The sequence below is a fragment of the Papio anubis genome, unplaced genomic scaffold (assembly GCF_008728515.1).
Source record: "Papio anubis isolate 15944 unplaced genomic scaffold, Panubis1.0 scaffold213, whole genome shotgun sequence".
Taxonomy (NCBI): domain Eukaryota; kingdom Metazoa; phylum Chordata; class Mammalia; order Primates; family Cercopithecidae; genus Papio; species Papio anubis.
This window is the reverse complement of record NW_022162165.1, coordinates 22,547-44,723: the sequence shown is the minus strand read 5'-3', so window position 1 is coordinate 44,723 and position 22,177 is coordinate 22,547. Positions and strand designations below refer to the sequence as shown.

The 22,177-nt window shown below is 47.1% G+C and overlaps 1 protein-coding gene across 2 annotated transcripts in view; it reads right to left on the bottom strand.

The window, feature by feature from the left end:
• Positions 1-13,189, bottom strand: part of MYO5C (myosin VC) — a 107,090-nt gene extending 93,901 nt beyond the window's left edge. Inside the window, exons 1-2 of one of the 2 annotated variants that reach the window (XM_021940568.2) lie at positions 12,989-13,189; positions 999-1,109 (exon numbers count right to left, since the gene is read on the bottom strand). In XM_021940568.2, coding sequence (XP_021796260.2) covers positions 999-1,109; positions 12,989-13,015 — 138 coding nt within the window. In that variant the 5' untranslated portion in view covers positions 13,016-13,189. Of the gene's footprint in view, positions 1-998; positions 1,958-12,988 lie in introns of those variants that run through there. The other variant, XM_031661641.1, reaches the window with a different exon arrangement.
• Between the last annotated feature and the right edge of the window lie 8,988 nt (positions 13,190-22,177).

The following is a 22,177-nucleotide window of genomic DNA, read 5'->3' as shown; positions in this document are numbered from 1 at the left end:
GGATCTCAGGAAATGTCTCCCAAATCCAGGACAGTCTGATTAGAAGTAGTGTGCCCTGTCCCTGCAGAACCCATTCACGTGCTTTGTCAATTAATCCTCACATGATGTTCCCCAGACCCACCTCTGGGATCTAGATGGAGCACAAATCCCCTGCCCAGGTCTCTATCCAGATACTTGATTCTAAACCCATCCAGTCATCCTAGCTATAAATCCAGTGGAATGTCACTACAGCAATGGTGGGCAAGGACGACTCATGAGGGACACTTAGAGCAAATGCAAAGTCTTCAGAAGCTGCGTCATCAGAAGGTACATGCAGCCTTGCAGGGAAGCTCCTCACTAGCTCATCCCACCACAGGAGCAACTGCTGAAGTTCATCCTCACCTCCCCCTCACCACACCAGCACTAACAGAGGCACCTCATAATGTCACACAAAGACAGCGTCCCTGTCTTCTTGTTCCTGCCACACTCCCTCCCTTACACATTTCTGTACATCCGTGGACCAGCTCCCTCCAATCTCCTCCCACTCCTCCCTCTCCCTGCCTATTTTCTATCTCCCTCTTCTCATTTTCCTCCCCTTCGCATCTTGATGTTTTTCTTTACCAGTGTATGCCTTGGGCTCAAACGACTTCTCTCCAAGTTTTTCATCTTTGCCCAATCTCTGGGCTGAGACTCAGGAAGCCAAAATGGAGAATCACTTTTCAGCAGTCTCCCAGTAATGCTGGGTGCCTGGAAATGCAGTGCCGTGGCACAGACCTGGCTCCTGCAGCTGGGCCCTCTTCACAGAAAGAGGCCCGGTGGATGCAGGGCAGCATAGGGGAGTGAGGGAAGGAGTACAGACACATCAGTGAGTCCTGGTGCCAGGGGGCCGTTTGGGGATGGTGCCCACTCATGTGCCCTCCCTTGGGTGCCTCCCACGGGGTCCACGTGCCCCCATCCTCACACATACCCCAGCTACCACTTTACACATCGACGCAGCCGCAAACAGCAAGGACCCTCACCGTTCCATCCTCCAGCAGGAGTCGCAGGACCTTGTCACCAACTCTGTAGTCCGTGGCTATTTCAGCAGACTTCCAAACTTCTTCAGGATCGGGAATCCAGACCCTGTTGTACTGACCAACAGGATGAGAAAAGCTGAATTTCAGAACTTTCAAAAGCATGGATCAATGCATGGTTAGACGCAGGAAGGTTTCTTTCTGTCCACTAGGTCAGCTCCTTTATGAGGAATACGTCTACCTAATTTTGCTTATGAGGTGATCTTTCATGCATTTGCAACGCACTGGGCCTGGCTGCCTCAGTTTACAGGCAATGGAAATCCCAAAGCCTTCTAGATAAACCTTGAATGCTGAAAGCCTGGACGTGGGAAAGAAAACTGCGAGTACCTTAATGGAAACATCTCATGGCTGTCTACAGGGTTAGAGGAGAGGGATTTCTTTTACCACTGATTGACTATGGAACTCTGGGCCAGACACTTAACAGTGCCTCATTTTTCTCATCCACAAAATCACCACAATAATATCTATTTCACTAGTTCCCTGGGAGGTTAAATTAGACTTCGTACTTGAAAGAACTTTGTAAAATGCTATGAAAGTATTGTTACAGCAATGCCATCACAATCTTACCACACCAGTGGGCTGCCAAGGACTCCCACAGTGGGAAATGCAGAAGTCCAGACACAGCCACCCAGCTCAATTCCCAGCAGGCAATGGGCACGCCTGGCTCAGTGCTGATGTACAAGTCTTTGGGTAGAACCATGTTGCTGTGGGCTGAACTGTGTGTCCCCCAAATTCATACGTTGAAGCCCTAACCCGCAATTGACTACATCTGGAGATAGGGTCTTCAGAAGGTAATTAAGGTTCAATGATGTCATGAGGGTAAGGCACTCACCCAACAGGATTTTCTTTTTTTGAGATGGATTTTCACTCTTATTGCCCAGGCTGTAGTGCAGTGGCATGAACCTGGCTCACTGCAACCTCTGCCTCCTGGGTTCAAGTGATTCTCCTGCCTCGGCCTCCTGAGTAGCTGGGATTACAGGCGCCCACCACCACGCCTGGCTAATTTTGTTTTTTTAGTAGAGACAGGGGTCTCACCATGTTGGTCAGGCTGGTCTCGAACTTCTGATCTCAAGTGATCCACCTGCCTCAGCCTCCCAAAGTGCTGGGATTACAGGCATGAGCCACCATGCCCAGTAGGATTTTAAAATTAGTGTCCTTATATAAGACACCTGAGGCCGGGCACGGTGGCTCAAGCCTGTAATCCCAGCACTTTGGGAGGCCGAGATGGGCGGATCACGAGGTCAGGAGATCGAGACCATCCTGGCTAACACGGTGAAACCCCGTCTCTACTAAAAATACAAAAAACTAGCCGGGCGAGGTGGCAGGCGCCTGTAGTCCCAGCTACTCGGGAGGCTGAGGCAGGAGAATGGCGTGAACCCGGGAGGCGGAGCTTGCAGTGAGCTGAGATCCGGCCACTGTACTCCAGCCTGGGCGGCAGAGCAAGACCCCGCCTCAAAAAAAAAAAAAAAAAAAAAAAAAAAAAAGACACCTGAGAGTTTGATGTATTTTTCTACAATATGCATCTATTACTTTTATAATCAGAACAATAAATATTAATCTTTAAAGGCAAATATCAAAATATAAGCCCCCCTCAAAGAATGGTACATTAAATTCTGTGATATGGGACATAGTAACTTCATTTATAATGGACAAAAATTGGAAACAGACTAAATGTCCATTAATGAGAATTTTTAAAAATGCCTGCAGTATACCCATACAATGAAATACAACTTACCCATAAAAAGGAATGAACTACTGATGCAAGCAAAAGCATGGGTGAGTCACCAAAGCACGCTGAGTTAAAGAAGCCTTACACAAATGAGTACCTCCCATGTGAGTCCCTTCAAATTGAGAGGTGATAACAGGCTAGCAGCCCTCGCTCTCGGCGCCTCCTCGGCCTCAGAGTCCACCCTGGCGGAGCTTGAGGAGCCCTTCAGCCCACCACAGCACGGTGGGAGCCCCCCTCTGGGCTAGTCCAGGCCGAAGCCGGCTCCCTCTGCTTGTAGGGCGGCGGTGCGGAGGGAGAGGCACGGGCGGGAACCGCGGCTGCGCGCGGTGCTCGCGGGCCAGCGCCGGTCCGGGAGGCCGTGGGCTCGGCAGACCCAGCACTCCGAGCGGCCAGCCGCAGGTCCGGGGCAGTGAGCGGCTTAGCACCCGGGCCAGCAGCTGCAGAGGGTGCCTCGGGTCCCCCAACAGTGCCGGCCCGCCACCGCTGCGCTCGAATGCTCGCAGGGCCTCAGCTCCCTCCCTGCCGGGCAGCGCTCCGGACCTGCAGCCCGCCATGCCTGACCCTCCCCTCCTCTGCCCCTCCCCGAAGAGCGCCGCCCCCTGCGCCGCGGCTCCGGGTCCCATCAACAGCCCAAGGGCTGAGGAGTGCCGGCGCAGGGAGCGCGACTGGCAGGCAGCTCCGCCTGCAGCCCTGGTGCGGGATCCACTAGGTGAAGCCAGCTGGGCTCCTGGGTCTAGTGGGGACCTGGAGAACCTTAGGTCTAGCTAAGGCATTGTAAATACACCAGTCAGCACCCTATGCCTAGCTACCCTAGTGGGCATTTGGAGAACTTTTCTGTCTAACACTCTGTGTCTAGCTAACGCATTGTAAATGCACCAATCAGCACTCTGTGTCTAGCTCAGGGATTGTAAATGCACCAGTCAGCACGCTGTCAAAAATGGACCAATCAGCTCTCTGTAAAATGAACCAATCAGCAGGATGTGGGTTGGGTCAGGTAATGGAATAAAAGCAGGCTGCCGGGGCCAGTAGTGGCAACCTGCTTGGGTCCCCATCCATGCTGTGGAGGTTTTGTTCTTTTGCTCTTTGCAATAAGTCTTGCTGCTGCTCACTCTTTGGGGCTGCATTACCTTTATGAGCTGTAATACTCATAGCAAAGGTCTGCAGCTTCACTCCTGAAGCCAGCAAGACCATGAACCCACCAGGAGGAACAAACAACTCCAGACGCACTGCCTTTAAGAGCTGTAACACTCACTGCTAAGGTTTGCTGCTTCGCTCCTGAAGCCAGAGAGACCACTAACCCACCAGAAGGAAAAAACTCTAAAGACGTCCAAACATCAGAAGGAAAAAACTCCAGACACACCATCTTTAAGAACCGTAACACTCACTGTGAGGGTCTGCGGCTTCATTCTTGAAGTCAGTGAGACCAAGAACCCACCGATTGTGGACACAAAATCAGGTTCTGGAACAGCTAAAACTAATGCGTGCTGGGAAACAATTCACAGCAGTAGTTGCCTCTGAGGGTGGGTGGGGACAGGGAGTGACTCCAAAGGTGTGTGAGGGGGTCTTCTGGGAGCGATGGTAACAATATCTATCTTGATGGGGCTTGGGTTACATAGGGGCTAAGCACTTTTCAAACCTAAGACAATGCAGACTTAAGATTGGTGCATCTCATTGTGTGTAAATTTTACACACAAAAAATACGGAACTCTAGTTAATACGCATACTGAAATATTTAGAAGGTGTGTTGATATATGACTTAAAGAAGCTTCAAAAAAGTGAGATGAATTGAAGGTCAGATAGAACAGAAAGATGGATAGACATGGGATACAATGAATATGGTAGACTGTCCACACCAGAATCCAGGTGGTAAAACAGGTGTTCACTATAATTTTTTTTTTTAAAGAGACAGGATCTAGTTTTGTGGCCCAGGCTGGAGTGCAGTGACATGATCACAGCTCACTGGAGCCTTGAACCCCTGGGTTCAAGTGATCCTCCTGTCTTAGCATCCCAAAGTGCTAAGATTACAGGTATAAACCATCGTGCCTGACCTGTAAAGTTATTTCAACATTGCATTATGCTTAAGATGTTCATATAAAAATGCCGGAGGAAATAAAGAATAAGAATAAAACAGCCTGGGCACGGTGGCTCACATCTGTAATCCCAGCACTTTGGGAGGCCGAGGTGTGTGGGTCACATGAGGCCAGGAGTTGAGGACCAGCTTGGCCAAAATGGTTAAACCCCATCTCTACAAAAAATACAAAAATCAGCTGGGTGTGGTGGTACGCACCTGTAATCCCAACTACTCAAGAGGCTGAGGCAGGAGAATCGCTTGAACCTAGGAGGTGGAGGTTGCAGTGAGCTGAGATCGCACCACTGCCCTCCAGTCTGGGAGGCAAGAGTGAAACTCCATCTCAAAAGAAAAAAAAAAGTTCACGGTACAAGTACTAGACTAGGCCAATGTTGGATGAGGAACACATCTATTAATATAAATCGCCTTGCTTACTCAATAAAAAAGTCACTGGATGGATATCAATCGTGACTACCCCTAAATCATTTGAATTGCTTTAATCCTTAACAGCTAGCAAAAAGCAGGAGCTTGCAGAAATGTGACATGGATGTGTAAGTTTTGAGAGAGCGAGAATGGAAGAGGACTTTGGGAGGCCGAGGCGGGCGGATCACCTGAGATCGGGAGATCGAGACTAGCCTCACCAATGTGGAGAAACCCCGTCTCTACTAAAAATACAAAAAAATTTAGCCAGGTGTGGTGGCAGGTGCCTGTAATCCCAGCTACTTGGGAAGCTGAGGCAGAAGAAGCCGCGTGCCCGGGGAGGGCGGGGGTTTCGGGGACCAAAAAACATGCCATCCACCCACGCCGGGGGGAAAAGGAAGAAAATACCACCAAAAAAAAAAAAAAAAAAAAAAAAAATGAAGTTGTGCGGCTGGCTAAGCGAAGCAGGCGAAAGTGGAGGTGTTCTGACGGAGCTGGAGCGGAGGGCCCTGGGGGCAATCCAAGGAAGCCTGGGCTCTGAGAAGTGATGTGAAAGTCACTAGGCCAGTCAATCCTTTTGTTTGACAGAGCCCCTACTTGAAGCCCAGAGAGAGCAATAACTCACCAAACAGCACACAGAGTCTCAAAGGACCAGGACTCCAGTGGAGCTAGGGCCTGTGACTCCTAGTTTGAACTCCTTGTTAATTAAACGAATCTGGCCCTGAAAGTAATCCTGAACTCTGAACTGCAACCATCTACTTTAGAGTCCATGTGCTCTCCTAACTATAGTTTAGGATTGGTTTCAGCTAAAAGTGGTATTAAATGGCAGGTAATATTAGGACATATGTAACCACTGGCGGCTTCTCTTCTGAAGACCAGTGACTCCTCAGCCCAGTACCCCAGGCTGCCCACACCCTGCGATCCTGGTGCCTTTGCTGGCATTGAGTGCCCTTGCAGCTGAAACCCAGCCTGGTAAGTAAACACGGTGAGTTTACTCAGCTCCAGGTAAGTTCCACCCATTCATTCCCGTCCCCTCCTCCCTCACATTCCTCTACCCACAAAGCAATGCTTCAAACTGGAGGAAGACCTAACTTTACAGCATTCATTCAAATAGACACAGTCCACAGTCCATGCAAACAATGTAACCAGCTGTCAACTGACCTTCAGAATATGGGGCCTTCCCATGAGGCAGGAGCCTGTGGACTGGGATGGAATGGCTTGCCAAGCCCTTCAGCAGAGCCAAGAAAGAGAGGGCCACCTCCCACCTTCCCTGAGTGCCCTCCCATGCTAAGGCTCCAAGCTGAGGCAGAGCCTTGGGACCACTGAACCTTATGAGCTCAAGATCATGTCAGCCACGCCCCCAGGCACACAGGTGAGATAAGAACAGCATCTTCTCACGCCGCCCACTTTTCTGAGGGATATTCTGGCATCAGCCACAGAAATGACTTGAAGACTTATATGGAAGATGGGACAAGATGGGACGACATGAGTTCCCCTCCTAGAACCGCTTTCTGGACTGAGAGTGTCCACACTCCAGGTCGGCCAGGCCAGATTGTCACACCATGCCCCTCTCTTCCTCCTCCTCTTCACTTACTCCTCACAGGCCTCTTCCCTGGTTCCCCTGCCCCTCCCACTCCCCCCATGTCCGTGTCTCCCAAGGTCCTTCCAGCCTCTTCTCATGATGGGCTGTTTCTGGAGAGTTCCACCCAATTCCAGACCTTCTGCAACCACCTGGCACCTGTGCATCTGAGACCTCCCACCCAGATCGTGCACTGGAGCTCTACACCACATTTCCAATTGCCTCCAAGATGTCAGCCCCTAAATCTCCTCGAAGACTCATAAATTCCAAACTCCAGTGATGCGGACGCTCCTCCTTCCTAGCTCTCTTGCCCCTCATGTCAGAAGCCTGGGACAGTGCTGGATGCCCCCCGTGTCTCCACCCCAACAGCCTAACGGTCACCAGGTGCTGGAAAAGACTGCCTTTTAAAAGCTCTCTCCTGTCCGCCCCTGCCCACCAGCCCCCTTGCCATGGCCATAAGTCAGCCCCCAACCCTACTCCCACCGATCTTCTCTCGACTGGTGCAGCAGCCCCCAGGGGCTTCCTCAGCCAGGCTGAGCACGAGGTTTCTTTGAACAGACAGACTCTCTCAACCGTACTTGATTGGAATTCCTGTGGGTGGGGCCCGGCAAGAGAAAAGCTTTGAAAATCAACCCCCCATGGGTTTCGAGGAAGAGCCAGTCCTGGACAACCAGCATTTTGGCTGATTTTCCTACTTAGGCCTCACCCTCTTTTCAATCCACCCTCTGCCTGTGGTCACCCAAAACCACTAGCACTTTCTGGAACATGGCAGGCCTTCTTTGGCTTTCTGCTGTGTACTTCTGTTCCTTCCACCCTGGCCCCACCCATCCTCTCCCCATCCATGGGCAATAGTGTGGAGTAGCCGGATACAGTCCTCATACGGGCACTCTCCTTGCCACTTGCCTTCTAGCAGAGCTGATGCTTCCCCTTGAGCGCTCTCTGCCCCGCCCCCAGGTATCTGGGCTGCCTCCCATCTCCCCCACTGGCATTTGAACTTCAAGAGCCTAGTCTTTGTGCTAGGAATCCAATGCAATGACTTCCCATAGCTAGCACTCCATAAACAACTTTTGAACAAAAATTCAAATTCACAGTGGTTCAGTTCCACCAGTTAAAGACTAAACTTAGGATTTCAGTCTTTTCATCCCTTTTTTTCTCTTTGAACTACCCATACATAATACAATGGATACATTTAATTTTCCAGAGTTGTTAATGATATATAAAAGTCTAAAAACTATTTAGAATTAGCCAAAGTAAAAAAAAAAAATCATTACACTGAACTTTGACCTCATTTTAGACAGGGGCCCTGGACTGCTAGTCAAGACACTTCTTTGGACCTTGCACATCTGAGTTTCGGCAGACTTCGAAGATATTTGTGAGTTCCTCTTGCACAAGTGAAAGAAACAGATGGTGGAATGACTGTAGGGAATCTGTCACTAAACACTCATAACCTGAGTTCTAATTAATGAGCAAAGAGCAACCTTTAGAAAAACAAAAAGGTCTCCAGAGGCATGCCACAGAGCTCTACTGCCTCCCCTTTCATTCAACGCTTTCACCAGTATCGTAATGAAAAAACAAAACACATGTATCAAATAAGCAGATGAAATGATTGATTAGCTAAAGATGATCAAGATTCAAAAGGTTTTTACAAGCTTCAGAAACGCTGGGCGCTAAATAAAATGGAAAATTTTATAGGGATAAATGTAAAGTCTGTATTTAGGTAAAAAAAAATCAACTGTATTATGATAGCATCCGTATTCGAGTAACCTTTATTAAGCATTATGTGTCAGGTGTTGTGCTAAGGATTTTACACGCATGAATCTTCATAGTGACCTCCTCAGCTGGTAAGCACGATTTGGTCCATTATACTGGTGTGGAAACTCAGGTTAAGTAACTTGCCCGGTATCACTCAGTTAGTAAGGGGCAGGACCAGGACTTGATTTGACCCACCAGGGGCAGAGCATGTACCAGCTCTGCTGAAAGTACTAACATCATGCCAGGATGCACTGCGGGATGCTCACAAGAAGTTGCACCGTACTCATGGCTGAGTAGACCAAGGCTAGAGAATAGTGCCACTAAAATGGGCGTCAAGGTGTGAAAATTCACCCAGAGGAAGGTGGCCTGGATGCTGAGGGTCTCAAATGATGCTGTCAGAGAAAAGGTTGGTGGCACTGTCACTCTCAAGCCCTCCGTCCTACCCACCCTTCCTCCTCAGCAGCCGCCAAGCTCTCTGGGCTGTCTTCCTTCTCTGTCAGTATCTCTGTGCCTTCAACTCCTGCCACTGCGGCCTCGGGCGCTCACTCCTTTCCAAGGTTAACCCGTGCCTGGTGCCTTTCTTACATCTTCAGACCGCAGTCCTCTGCCAGTTTCCTTCCTTTAGCGGGTCATGTCAGGGTCTCCCTTTCCCCTTCACAGTTCTACCTGAACAGAAACGATGCCGGGGACCAAACCTAGTGGCCAAACCTAACGACCCATCCCCAGCCTTCATCCTTGTTGACTTCTCTGCAGCTACTAGAAAAAAAGACCGTCCAGTCTTTCGGCAGTGATATATGTGGTCTTTTTCCTTTGTTTGCATATTTTATGTTTATCCTCATACAGTATATACAATTGTTGTGCCCCATTTTTCACATAACCATGTTTTCATGTTAGGAACTCTTCAGAAATAGTACTTTTAATGGCTTCGTGCTGTTTTATCATGTGAGTCTTCCATAATTTACTCAACTTTCCCCCTCTCGCTGGACACTGGAGTTGGTTCCAATTTAGTTATTATAAGGAATAATATAAAAAAGCAGGTGTCAGGAGAGGTAGCTAGAAAGTGGAGGAACTTCCCACAAGCCCACTGTGTGTGGGGAAAAGGTCAGATCCCTTGAAGAAGAGGAAGACAATAAAGGCGGTTGAACCAAGGTGGTGGTGGTGAGGGACACTAAGAACATAGGTTTTCACCTCTGGCTCCATCACTTGTATGTTACCTTAGCAACTTACTTGACCCGAGCCATTTCTGAAAGTGTGAGATCATCTAACACACAGAGTTGTTTATTCAGATTAAACGAGAGAGGGCACATGAAACTCTGAGGATGGCATCTGGTACATAGAAATAAAAACAACCACCATCCCCATCATCGTCTCCATGGTCCTAGCTATTTCTGTAAGCAGAAACGTTCAGTCATGCACACAGGTGCACAACACACACTTACGAAGCCCCCACTGTCCCCTGCTCACTGAAAGTTCTTGGTCAATGGGGGAGACAGAGGGTTCACGAGCTGTTAACAGGCAATATGGAAGGCACCGTGTGGAGGCGCTGGCTGCAGAGGCTTTCTCAGAAGAGGCTATGCACAAATTGAAGGTGGAAGGTGCAGGTGCCGTGGGCAAAGGTGACAGACAGAGCCTCGGACAGGTGGAGTTCCGTGCACCAAGGCACGCAGCGGCGACGTGCTGGCAAGGCATTGAGGGAATGGCAAGGAGTCTGGCAGAGCGTGAGTCCAGGTGAAGGCAGGGAGACAGGCAGGACCTCGTGGCTGGTCAGCGAGTCTGAATGCAATGGGAGCCGCTAGAGGTGGTCGAGCAGAGAATGCCAGACCAGCTCTTCTTAGAGAGATTTCAAATAGGGGAACTGCTGCTCTGAACATTTCTAAGGCATGGCCCCTGTAGCTTTTGAAAAGCGATGGATGATTTTACACCTCACCTGGCAGCGACTGCTGCCCTCACCAAGACTTCTCCTGGAGTTCCCTCTTCCCTGTTCCCACAGGGTGCCTCCCAGCAACCCTGTTTGCTCCTCCTCTGGTTGGCTCCATCTCAGCCCTTCTGCTTCCTCTCACTCCTTGCACAGATGCATTCCCCGCTAGTCTGTCCCTGGCCCTCTTCTCTGTCTGCCTTCTCCCACCTTGGTGCGGCCCTCAGTGTCTTGTTGGTTCAGTGACCACCTCTGGGCAGAAGACCCTTGGCAGGGCCCATCCCCTCCCTCTGACACCTCCCACTCTGCAAGGCACCTTCCCTTGGAAGCCCCCTCACCCCTTCAACCCCTGCACATACAGAACTTGCCTGATGACTTCTCTAAGAAATAGTTCCTCCTCAGGTCACATCCTTAATTCACTCAAGAGCACCACCCTGCTCTCTCTCATACAGACTCTGACCTCAAATGTCATCCTTGGCTGGTCCCTCCAACCCCCACCCCACTCCCCAGTCCGGCCTCTCAGTCTCACCTGCCTCCACCCTCCACGGCCAACACTGCAGCTCTAATGATCTTCCAACAGCTGGAAAGACCTGAGAAATCAGCTACGTGACCCCAGCCCCTCTCCTCCACAGCCCAAGGGCGCTGCTGGCATACATAACAAATCTAACAGTCCTAGCACACCACCCTTGATCCTGCCAGCCCCCACTCAAAACCCGCACTGGGGAATAAAGCCCCGACCTCGCTCTCTGGCTGCCATGGCCCTCCCCTTCCCACCTCTAGAACAGACAAAATGGGGGCTAACTGCCTACCAGGAAGGGAGGTGGCAGCCTAGGCACACAGGTGTCCACCTGGACACAAGGTCGGTGGGGATGGCCATCGGGCTGCGTCAGTCTCTGGGATTCTCAGATTCTCATTCCCTCCAAGCTTGTACCTTTAAACTCCTTCCTGTCAGCTTTCCTACGTTGTGCCTGGTACTTACTAGACGTTTAATAAATATTTGAAGTTTGAGGCACCTGAGGATGGGGCACTTGCACCTGTGTGCTTCTGCTTCTGGAAATACTCTCACCTCAAACAGGTTCCGCAGCAGCATTTTTCTGTGTCCCCCAAAGTATAGTCTAAGACTAGTCCAAGACTTTTCTTTCACTTCCAGTAAACTGAAGGCTGAAGAAGCGCTGTTGGCTATCTGAGGGCTCACACTCTCACTGGTGAAAATATTCTAGAACAAAACTAGGGCAATTCAAACACCGTCCATTTAGAACTCCAGTTAATGGAGATGCAATAGAGGAGAAACTACAATTTGGTTGCTTTGTGTCCAGACTGTTACTAAGTAATCGAAGTAGAAGAAAAACGTTTGCTTAAACCATTGAAACAGGATTATTTTCACGACTATCTTTTCTATCTACAGCAAAAGCGTCTTTTAAAGTAGAAAGCTAGAGCATATGTCCGGGGAAATGGATGGATTCTAGTCCCACTCGTCTGAATACTGAGGTCTCTAAATTTCTCCACTGGTGTATAGGAGGATCAGGCTTTATGGCTATTCAAACGGATTTTTTTTTTTTCAAAAGTGCTAACACTGTCACACTCTTTATCCAAATAATTACCCAAGCCCATCTCAGAGGGCTTGGAAGCCCATCTCAGAGGGAACGCTGCCCTTCCGAGGTAAGAGGTGGAGCCCTAGCCAGCAGAAAGGAAGTTTCTGAGGAATGCTCTAGTGTTTCCCAGAGTCAGGGTATAAGAAAGGCGCTTTAGAAACTGTAGTGTTTGTACTGTTGCGAACAGTACAGATGTTAGGCAAAGAGCCTACGACTGCAGCATTTTTTTTTGTGCTCGTGGCCCCTGGGCTCCCCAAGCGCTTGGTGCCACTGCAGTGCCCTCAAGCCTGTGACCCAGGCTGCTTCAGCTTTAGGCATCTGATGAGCCTACATGCACGTTCACGCACTTTGAAGGCACAGAATTCTAGAAAGCAGCCCGAACACTGCTGCCATAAGCTTCTGTGCCAACTCGTTCAAGGGGGTCCCAGGAGACTCGCCGGCGTCTCAGCTTCTACGTCCGCATGGGCAACTCTGATTCCACCCGTGGTGTGGGAGGAAGGGGCCGAGGCGCTCCAGTCCCGGGAGATGGGGACGCACGCGCGACCCCTGGGGATTGGGGATTCTAGGCCCCGAGGCCGGAGCGGCGGAGGCGGCCCCTCCCACAGAGTCTTCCCTCCCAGGGTCTTCCCACCCGCAGGGCACCCAGGCGGGGCGGAGCCAGGAGGGGGCTTACCCGCGGGCAGGGACGGAGTACGTCGGGGCCCTGGAGGGGCGACGCTCGCTCGTGCCCCCGGTCCCCGCGGCCCCTCCGCGGCCCCCAGCGCGCGCCCGCCCGCCCTGCCGTGTCAGGTGCGCAGGTGTGGCCCGGGCGCCAGGTCGAGTCAGCCTTAGCAGGGCCGGCTCCCCCACAGCGCTCCCGGGAGCCCAGCGGACCCTCCTACCTGCGTGTACAGCTCGGCCACCGCCATGGGCAGGAGGGGTCGGGGCCAGGCCGGGGCTGCAGCACGTGCGAGGCTTGGGGGCTGGGCCTGCGGCGCAGAGGCCGGGCGCAGGAGAGACGGGCGCGGAAATCAACGCCGGGCCATCTTGCCCAAAGTTTTCCAATGGCCTCCTGCTCCCGTTCCCGAGTTGGCGGCGAGGGGAGGCGGCAGCGGCGGGATTGGTCCCTCCAAGCCCGGCCCGGCTAGTCCGCGCTGCCATTGGCCGGGGCCCGGCGGTGCACCTGGCGGGAGCGCGGGTGGAGAAGGCTGGGGCCCGGGGCGCGCTGCCAGGCAGGAACAGATGCATCCGGAGGCTCCCCGGCCCGAGTGTTAGCTCCTCAAAGAGCAGAGGATACGACCATTTAAATGGAAGACCCAAGGGAATCAACGAACTGAACACAAAGAAAAGTGTTAAGAGAGTCCAGCAAGGTCATCGTATTCAAAATCCAGTACAAAAATAAGTAATGGTCCTTTATATGAGCATTGGCTATGCAATACAAGATATTTATGGCCGGGCGCGGTGGCTCACTCCTGTAATCCCAGCACTTTGGGAGGCCGAGGCGGGCGGATCACAAGGTCAGGAGATCGAGACCATCCTGTGAATGGTGAAACGCCATCTCTACTAAAAATACAAAAAATTAGCCGGGCGTGGTGGCGGGCGCCTGTAGTCCCAGCTACTTGGGAGGCTGAGGCAGGAGAATGGCGTAAACCCGGAAGGTGGAGCTTGCAGTGAGCCGAGATCGCGCCACTGCACTCCAGCCTGGGCGACAGAGCCAGACTCCGTCTCAAATAAAGATATTTACAATATCGGTAAAAGTATAAAGCATCCAGACATTACACTCGCAAAAATGCCCTTGGCCTTTGTGGGAAAATCTTTAAAATTCTCTTAAATATCTTAAAAGGAGGCCCGAGTAACCGGGAGACATACCATTTTCCTGGCTGGGAATATTTAATATGGTCAAGGTGTCACTTCTACCCAAATCAATATATATGCCTAATATATTGGGATCAGAATCCTAACAGAACTTTTGGAAAATTGTACAGTGATTCTATATTTCATTATAGAATAAAAGCCCTGTATAACTAAGACAATTCTCAAAGAGGAGAGATGTGTCCTGCCATATATTTAGTGACATAACAAAGCAGTAGTCATTAAAATAGCGTGACACTTGCATGAGAACGGATACGTGAGTAATGGAACATGCTGGAGCCCCCCCAACAGGGCCCTACATTATACGGTAGGCTTAAGGACCAGATAGTGAAAGAAAAGAATATTTATTAGGTGGGCCTGTTATGTGGAAAAACAATAAAAGCAGATCCATGGCAAACACTGCGTCCAAAAATAAGCTCCAGATGGATTCACGAATAAAACTTAAAAACAGGAAATTATCAGGAATAAAAGAGAGATAATATCTTTAAAATGTTGGGTTATAGTAGTTTCCATATATAAGAATTGTTAATTCGTTAAATAAAAGAAATCCGATTTTTTAAATTGACAAAAATTAATAGGCAATTCACAGATGGGGACACTTCAATGGCTTGTTAGCATATAAGGAGATGTCAGCTTTAGCAGTAATCAGATAAATACAAATGCAAACAACAATGAGATCTTGCTTTATACCCATCATATTGGCAAAAACATTTAGGTTAGACAATATCAGATACTGCCTAGGATGTGAGAAAATAAAAACTTGTTTTGCTCACATAACTGGTAGGGATTATACTGCCAGCCTAGAAAGCAATTTCAGAATACTTATGAAAATAAATGTAGGCAGAAAAATTCTCACATAGTCACCCAAAGAGACAGTTAAGTAGATGTTCATCACAACATAGCTATATCTCGAAGAGTTGGAAGCATCTAAATGTCAATAGGGGAATAAATAAAATAGTATATACATGGCAGACAGCAGAGAAAAACAAAAAAAGAAATAGTATATACATGTAAAACTCTACAGCTGCTAGTAGGAATAGACACGATCTACTTGACTCAGAAATAAAAAACAATGTTGAATAGATGTCTAACCCAAGTCTTTAATATTTAAAATCTCACAAGAACTGCAATACTGAATATTGTTCATGGGTACAACTATGTGTGAATAGAAGTGTGGAGGATAAATTACAAAGTCATTCATTAAATATGCAAGAGTGGATACTTATGAGGGAGAGAAATGGAGTTGGAGATTTCAAAAAGGAGATCAAAAAATATAAAGAGGGACCAGCATGGATCAATAATGATAAATGCCACAAAGAAAGGATTATGGTAAATTTAATATTGTATTTGTTTATATACAAAATTATTTATATTATTGCCCCCAAATAATTATATTTTATATAAAGAAAAAGAAAAGCTATAAGGTGAGTAGTGACAGCTGCCTGATTGCTCAGAGTTAAAAAGAGAATCTAGCTGCTTTTATTATTTAAAGAAAACTTTTATTGAAGGATAAAATTATATACAGAAAAGTGTACAAATAATAATTGTACAGCTCAATATATTCTTTTTTTTTTCTTTTTTTTTTTTTTTTGAGATGGAATCTCGCTCTGTCGCCCAGGCTGCAGTGCAATGGCATGATCTCGGCTCACTGCAACCTCCACCTCCCGGGTTCAAACGATTCTCCTGCCCCAGCCTCCCGAGTAGCTGGGATTACAGGTACGCATCACTACACCCAGCTAAGTTTTTGTATTTTTAGTAGAGACGGGGTTTCACCATGTTGGCCAGGATGGTCTTGATCTCCTGACCTTGTGATTCACCTGCCTTGGCCTCCCAGAGTGCTGCGTGCCTGGTCTAATATATTCTTATTCACGGAACACATCAACACACCAAAGTAACCACCACCCAGATCCAGACCACCATGCCTGGCTAATTTTTTGTATTTTTTTAGTAAAGATGGGGTTTTACCATATTATCCAGGATGGTCTCCATCTCCTGACCTTGTGATTGCCCGCCTCGGCCTCCCAAAGTGCTGGGATTACTGGTGTGAGCCACTGCACCTGGCCACTGTGCCTGTTTTTTGTTGTTGTTGTTTGTTTTTTTCTTAAATCCAGTCTGATAATCTCTGCCTTTTTATTGGGGCGTGTAATCCATTCACATTTAATGTAGTCTTTGATATGGTTGGATTTATGTCTGCCATTTGTTGTTTTCTATATGGCACATGTATTTTTCTTCCTCTATTTCCCCTTTCTTGAATTTTTTGGTGATAGTTTTTATTAAGTGCATAATTTAAATTCCCCCCCCTAAAAAGAACTCTATTTCTTAATTTTTCAGTGATTCTTTAGGGATTAAGTAACATTCCATTGTATTAATTAATGGATATTTGGGTTGTTTCCACCTTTTGGCTATTATCAGTAATGTTGTTATAAACATTTATGTACAAGTTTTTGTATGGACATATATGTCTTCATTTCTCTTGGGTATTTCCAGGAGTGGAATTGCTGGGTAATAGGGTAACTCTGTTCTTTAACTGTTGGGGGAACTACCAGACTGTTTTCCAAAGTGGCTGCACCATTTTACATTCCTACCAGCAGTGCCTGAGAGTTCTGATTTCTCCACATCCTTGCCAATTCATGTTATTACCTGACTTTTTGGTTCTAGGCATTTTGGTGGATGTGAAGTAGTATCTCATTGTGGCTTTCATATGCATTTCCCTCATGTCAGGCATCTGCATCTTTTTATGTGCTTTTGTATATCTTCTTTGGAGAAATGTCTATTTAGATCTTTTGTTCATTTTAAAATTAAGTTGTCTTTTTATTATTGAGTAATAAGAGTTCTTTGTATATTCTAGATATGACTCCATTATCAGATATATGATTTGCAAATATTTCTCCCTATCATACAGGTTGCCTTTTCATTTTCTCGACAGTGTTCACTGAAGCACAAAAGTTTTCAATTGTGATGAAGTTCGGTTTATTTTTTCTTTTGTTATTTGTGCTTTTGGTGTCATACCTAAGAATCCCTTGTCAATAGAAAGTCAAGAAGATTTATCCTTTTGTTTTCTTGTAAGTTTTATAGTTTTAGCTCTTACATTTAGGCCTGTGACCCATTTTGAGGTTTTGTTTGTTTGAGACAAGGTCTCTCTGTTACCCAGGCTGGAGCACAGTGGTATGATCATAGCTCACTGCAGCCTCAAATTCCTGGGCTCGAGTGATTCTCCCCTTTGGCCTCTGTAGTATCTAGAACTTCAGGTGCATGCCACCATGCCTAGATAAAGTTTTTTTGTAGGCCGGGCGCGGTGGCTCAAGCCTGTAATCCCAGCACTTTGGGAGGCCGAGATGGGCGGATCACGAGGTCAGCAGATCGAGACCATCCTGGCTAACACAGTGAAACCCCGTCTCTACTAAAAAATACAAAAAACTAGCCGGGCGTGGTGGGAGGTGCCTATAGTCCCAGCTACTCGGGAGGCTGAGGCAGGAGAATGGCGTGAACCCAGGAGGCGGAGCTTGCAGTGAGCCGAGATTGTGCCACTGCCCTCCAGCCTGGGCGACAGAGCAAGACTCCGTCTCAAAAAAAAAAAAAAAAAAATTTTGTAGAAATGGGGTCACTACCTTGCTAAGGCTGGTTTTAAACTCCTGGCCTCAAGTGATCCTCCTACCTTGGCCCTCCCAAAACACTGGGATTATAGATGTGAGCCACTGCATCCAGCTGAGTTTTGTTTTTTGTACATGGTATGAGACAAAGGCCTAACTTTATTATTTTGCATTAGCTATTCAATTGTGTCAACATTATTTGTTGAAAAGACTATTCTTTCCCCATCAAATGGCTATGGCACCGTTGTTGAAATCAATTGATCATAAACACATAGTTTATTTCCCTACTCTAAATTATATTCCACTGATGTCTCTGTCTATCCTTACTTTCAGAGCCAGATGGTCTACTTTGCTGTTGCTTTGTAGTAAGCCTCGAAATTAGGAAGAGTCATCCAACTTCGCTATTGTTTTTCAAGAGTGTTCTGGCTATTTGGTGTCCCTTGCAATTCCACCTGAATTTTAGAATCGCTTTGTAGACAACATGTAGTTGGGTCTTGTTTTTGATCCACTCTGACAATCTCTGTCTTTTAATTTGTGTACTTAGACCATGGACATTTACACTGACTACTGATATAGTTGGATTAATATCTACCATATTTGTTACTGGTCTATTTGTTGCCCTTGGTCTTGTTTCTACTTTTTGTTTTCCACTCTTTTTTCTGCCATTTGTGGTTTTCATTGAGCATTTAATGTAATTCAATTTTTTCTCTTAGCATATTAATTATACTTCTATTTTTACTTTTTACAGTGGTAGCCCTGGAGTTTGCAATACACATTTATAACCAATCCATGCCCATCTTCACAGAACATGGTATCACTTCAGTGTATAAAGTACAGTACAAGTACCTTATAATATCAAAAGGTTCCTATTCCTCCCTCCTGTTCTTTTATCGTTGTTGTCATTCATCAAATGTATTCTTTAACCATAGTTTCCTTTAGTTCTTTGAATATATTTATAATGGCCATTCTGAAATCTTTGTTAATCTAACACCTTGTTATTCTTATAAGCAGTTTCTGTTGCCTGATTTTTTTTTTTCTGCTTATAAGTCACACTTCCCTGTTTCTTTGTATGTCTTGTAATTTTTTGGTTATAATCCGGATATTTCTGATAATATATTGTAGTAGCTCTGCATACTGGTCCTTGTTTTTGTAAATAAACTGGGCTTGTTTATGTTTTAGTGATCAGCTGGCTTATTTCAATAAGATCTATTTGGCCCTCCCCCACCACCCCATAGTGGGAAGCCTCTGATGTTGTTTCTCAGGCAGTGTAGCCTGTCAAACCTGAGATGACAATGGTTTTGGCTAGCTTCACTTTGACTGTGTTAACATTCAGCTGTTAAACTCCACCAATTACGATTTTCAACAATGCTATAAGGAACATATTGTTTCACAGACAGTATCCTATCAATTTTGGGCTCCTTTGAAAGGATAGTTCTTGAGGTCAATGTTTGAGACTTGTTCTGATCCTGCAAGGACTCCTCCTGGTGTCTCTTCTCCCAGTTCTCTCCAGGAAAGTTATAGCCTAAAGTTTAGCCTATAACTCTAATAAATCTACCAATCCCCTCCCAATCCCCAGTCATTGCAACCTCCACTGTTTTTGAAGTGCCCTTAGGCTTGAACTTCTTTACACTCTTTTGCAAATGAAGTCAGTTCCTTTAGGAAGAAATTTGGAGCTTTCTGCTCCTGGTGAAAACCTCTGAGCCATTGTTCTGGAGCTGGAGGTGGGGACAGTGGTTTGCATCTCTTTGAGTGATGGGAGCCAAATGCTCAGTGGATGGGGGATAGTGGCCTTAGGTCTTTTTGGTTGGCCTTTCCCAGCATGAGAGCACCACCTTACAAGCCTGAACGAGATCCACTGGGGTCCCAGTATTTTCAGCAGTGATATCCCCAAGGTAGGGCCTGTGAGCCATGAGTAGGGGCTGGGTAGTAGGGAGTCCCCACCTGTTGACTCCATTTATTTGAAACTTAGCTTAAGCAAGAGGTGGCTGGGAGCAGGATGAGAAGTGCTGACATCCTACCCCTCCCAGGAAGACAGCCCTCCTACTGTGAGCTGGCAGAGAGGAAGCCCTGAGTTCTTGGCTATACCAGTCTAGAGTGGAGTTTTTGTCTCATTGACCTGGGAAGATGGAAGGAGGGAGGTTCAGATACAACAAGCTTACTCTTCTTATCAAGCTTTAGTATGTTTTCTTGAATAAGCGTTTCTTCATTTAGTGTATGCCCTTAGGACCATTTCTAGAGACTTTAAAAAATTGCAGGTTTGGTTTGTTTTTAAAATAATTCTCACTGGTTTCACTGGTTTCCTTAGGGAGTTGTCTGCAAAGCTCCTTATGCTATCATGTCAGAAGTGGAATTCCTAAAAGCTACTTTTGAAATGTGAGAAATATTTCTCCTCTTGTATTTAATGTCAACTCAAGAATGGTTTTCCATGGGCTTTTGGCCTTTCTTTGCCCATTTCACTTCTGTTGACCAACCCCATTCCTACCTGTATTTTCCTCCATCCTAGCTAGGGTCATCCTAGATACAGGCCATTTAGCCCAGAGACCTATTTTTAGCAGACCATGGGTGTCCTGTGAAAAGCAACCATTTGTCTTCCTAGATTATAACCTGAAGATTTGACATAACCCAGATCTTCTCAGTGGAAATTTTTTTTTGGTCACAAGTAGCATTGACTAAACTCTCTTCAAATTCATTTAGCTTTCTTGATAATACAGACTCTTAGGAAATGAGTTTCAGAAGTCTATGGTTGACAACATAAACTAGTATTTTATTTCTTTTTCAGTAACTGAAGTTTCAAAATTTGTCTGTTTACCATATTTAACTTTTGGTAGGTAGTTCATGTTTTCCTTAACTGTGCCTAGCATAATTTTTTTTTGAGATGGAGTCTTGCTCTGTCGCCCAGGCTGGAGTGCAGTGGCACAATCTTGGCTCACTGCAAGCTCCGCCTCCCGGGTTCACGCCATTCTCCTGCCTCAGCCTCCCGAGTAGCTGGGACTACAGGCACCTACCACCATGCCCGGCTAGTTTTTTGTATTTTTTAGTAGAGACGGGGTTTCACTGTGTTAGCCAGGATGGTCTCAATCTCCTGACCTTGTAATCCACCCGCCTCGGCCTCCCAAAGTGCTGGGATTACAGGTGTGAGCCACCACGCTCGGCCCAACCAAGCATAACTTTTTAGTACTTGCCCACATTCTTACCTTCTTGGCATTCATTTCTCTAGGCTGAATTGTCTCAGGATTTTCAAACCATTCTTATGTGTAGTATCCTTTTCCTTCAATTATCTCTTTTATTCTCTTCTGAACCTCTTATATTCCCTTGCATTTTGTTTGAAACCCAATGACCAGAACTGCCCATAGCTGGCCAACATGGTGCTAACAAGCTCTGTATGGCAGGTTTTATTTCTCTCCTTTTGAATAATGTCCATTATATTTTGGTTTCAGCAGCAAGGTGATCAACGCGAACAAATCACATGTCTTCCCAGGTCCCTTTCTGGGGTGGTAAATTTGATTTCAAAATTCTTCAGTTGTGTAACACTTTGCTTACTTCTCTGTGCACTTATGCCGACTGCTAAGACCCAGGAACCCACCCAGCAGCTCCACACTTTCACATGCATGGCACATTCCCAGTGCTGCACGCAATTCGTGTCCCTTTCTTTCCCATTCAAGAAAAGCGTTACTGTAGACATACATTGCTTTCATTTCCTCTGTTAATTATACCGTTTTACCTCTGGTGAACTCCCACTACCACCTAATCAATCCTGTGTTTTCTGTGAATGATCCAATTTCTAGTTTCAGTGGGGGGTATGTCAGGCTAGGACAGTCAGAGCACTCCACTCCTCTGTACACAGTGATTATTCGGAGGATGCAGGTAGAACTCGAGCCAATGAGACTCCACCCTAAAATGTCTTACTGAGAATTACTGAAGGCAGAGCCATAGAATGAAGCCAAACACTACTGAGGGCCATCTTTGTCACTTGGGGGAGAACATGACTAAGAATGAAGCCAAAAGTAAGGAAAGAAAGGGAGAGATCCCTGATGTCAGTGTTTGGGCACCTGGATATCTCTCTGAACTTTAGTTCTGTTACATAATACATTTCCTTCTTTTTTTTTTTTTTTTTGAGACGGAGTCTCGCGCTGTGTCACCCAGGCTGGAGTGCAGAGGCGCGATCTCGGCTCACTGCAAGCTCCGCCTCCCAGGTTCACGCCATTCTCCTGCCTCAGCCTCCCGAGTAGCTGGGACTACAGGCGCCCGCCACCGCGCCCGGCTAGTTTTTTGTATTTTTAGTAGAGACGGGGTTTCACCATGTTAGCCAGGATGGTCTCGATCTCCTGACCTCGTGATCCACCCGCCTCGGCCTCCCAAAGTGCTGGGATTACAGGCTTGAGCCACCGCGCCCGGCCTACATTTCCTTCTTGGTTGGGTCAGTTTGAGTTTGATTTTTGTCATATGCCCCAGAAAGAATCCTAATGATCATACCAAAATGCAACTGGATGAGAGTGATTTTATTATGGGGAAATAATCTTGACTTGGTTCCAATTAATTTAGAAAAAGAAACTGTTGGCTGAGCACGGTGGCTCACACCTGTAATCCCAGCACTTTGGGGGGCCGAGGTGGGCGGATCACGAGGTCAAG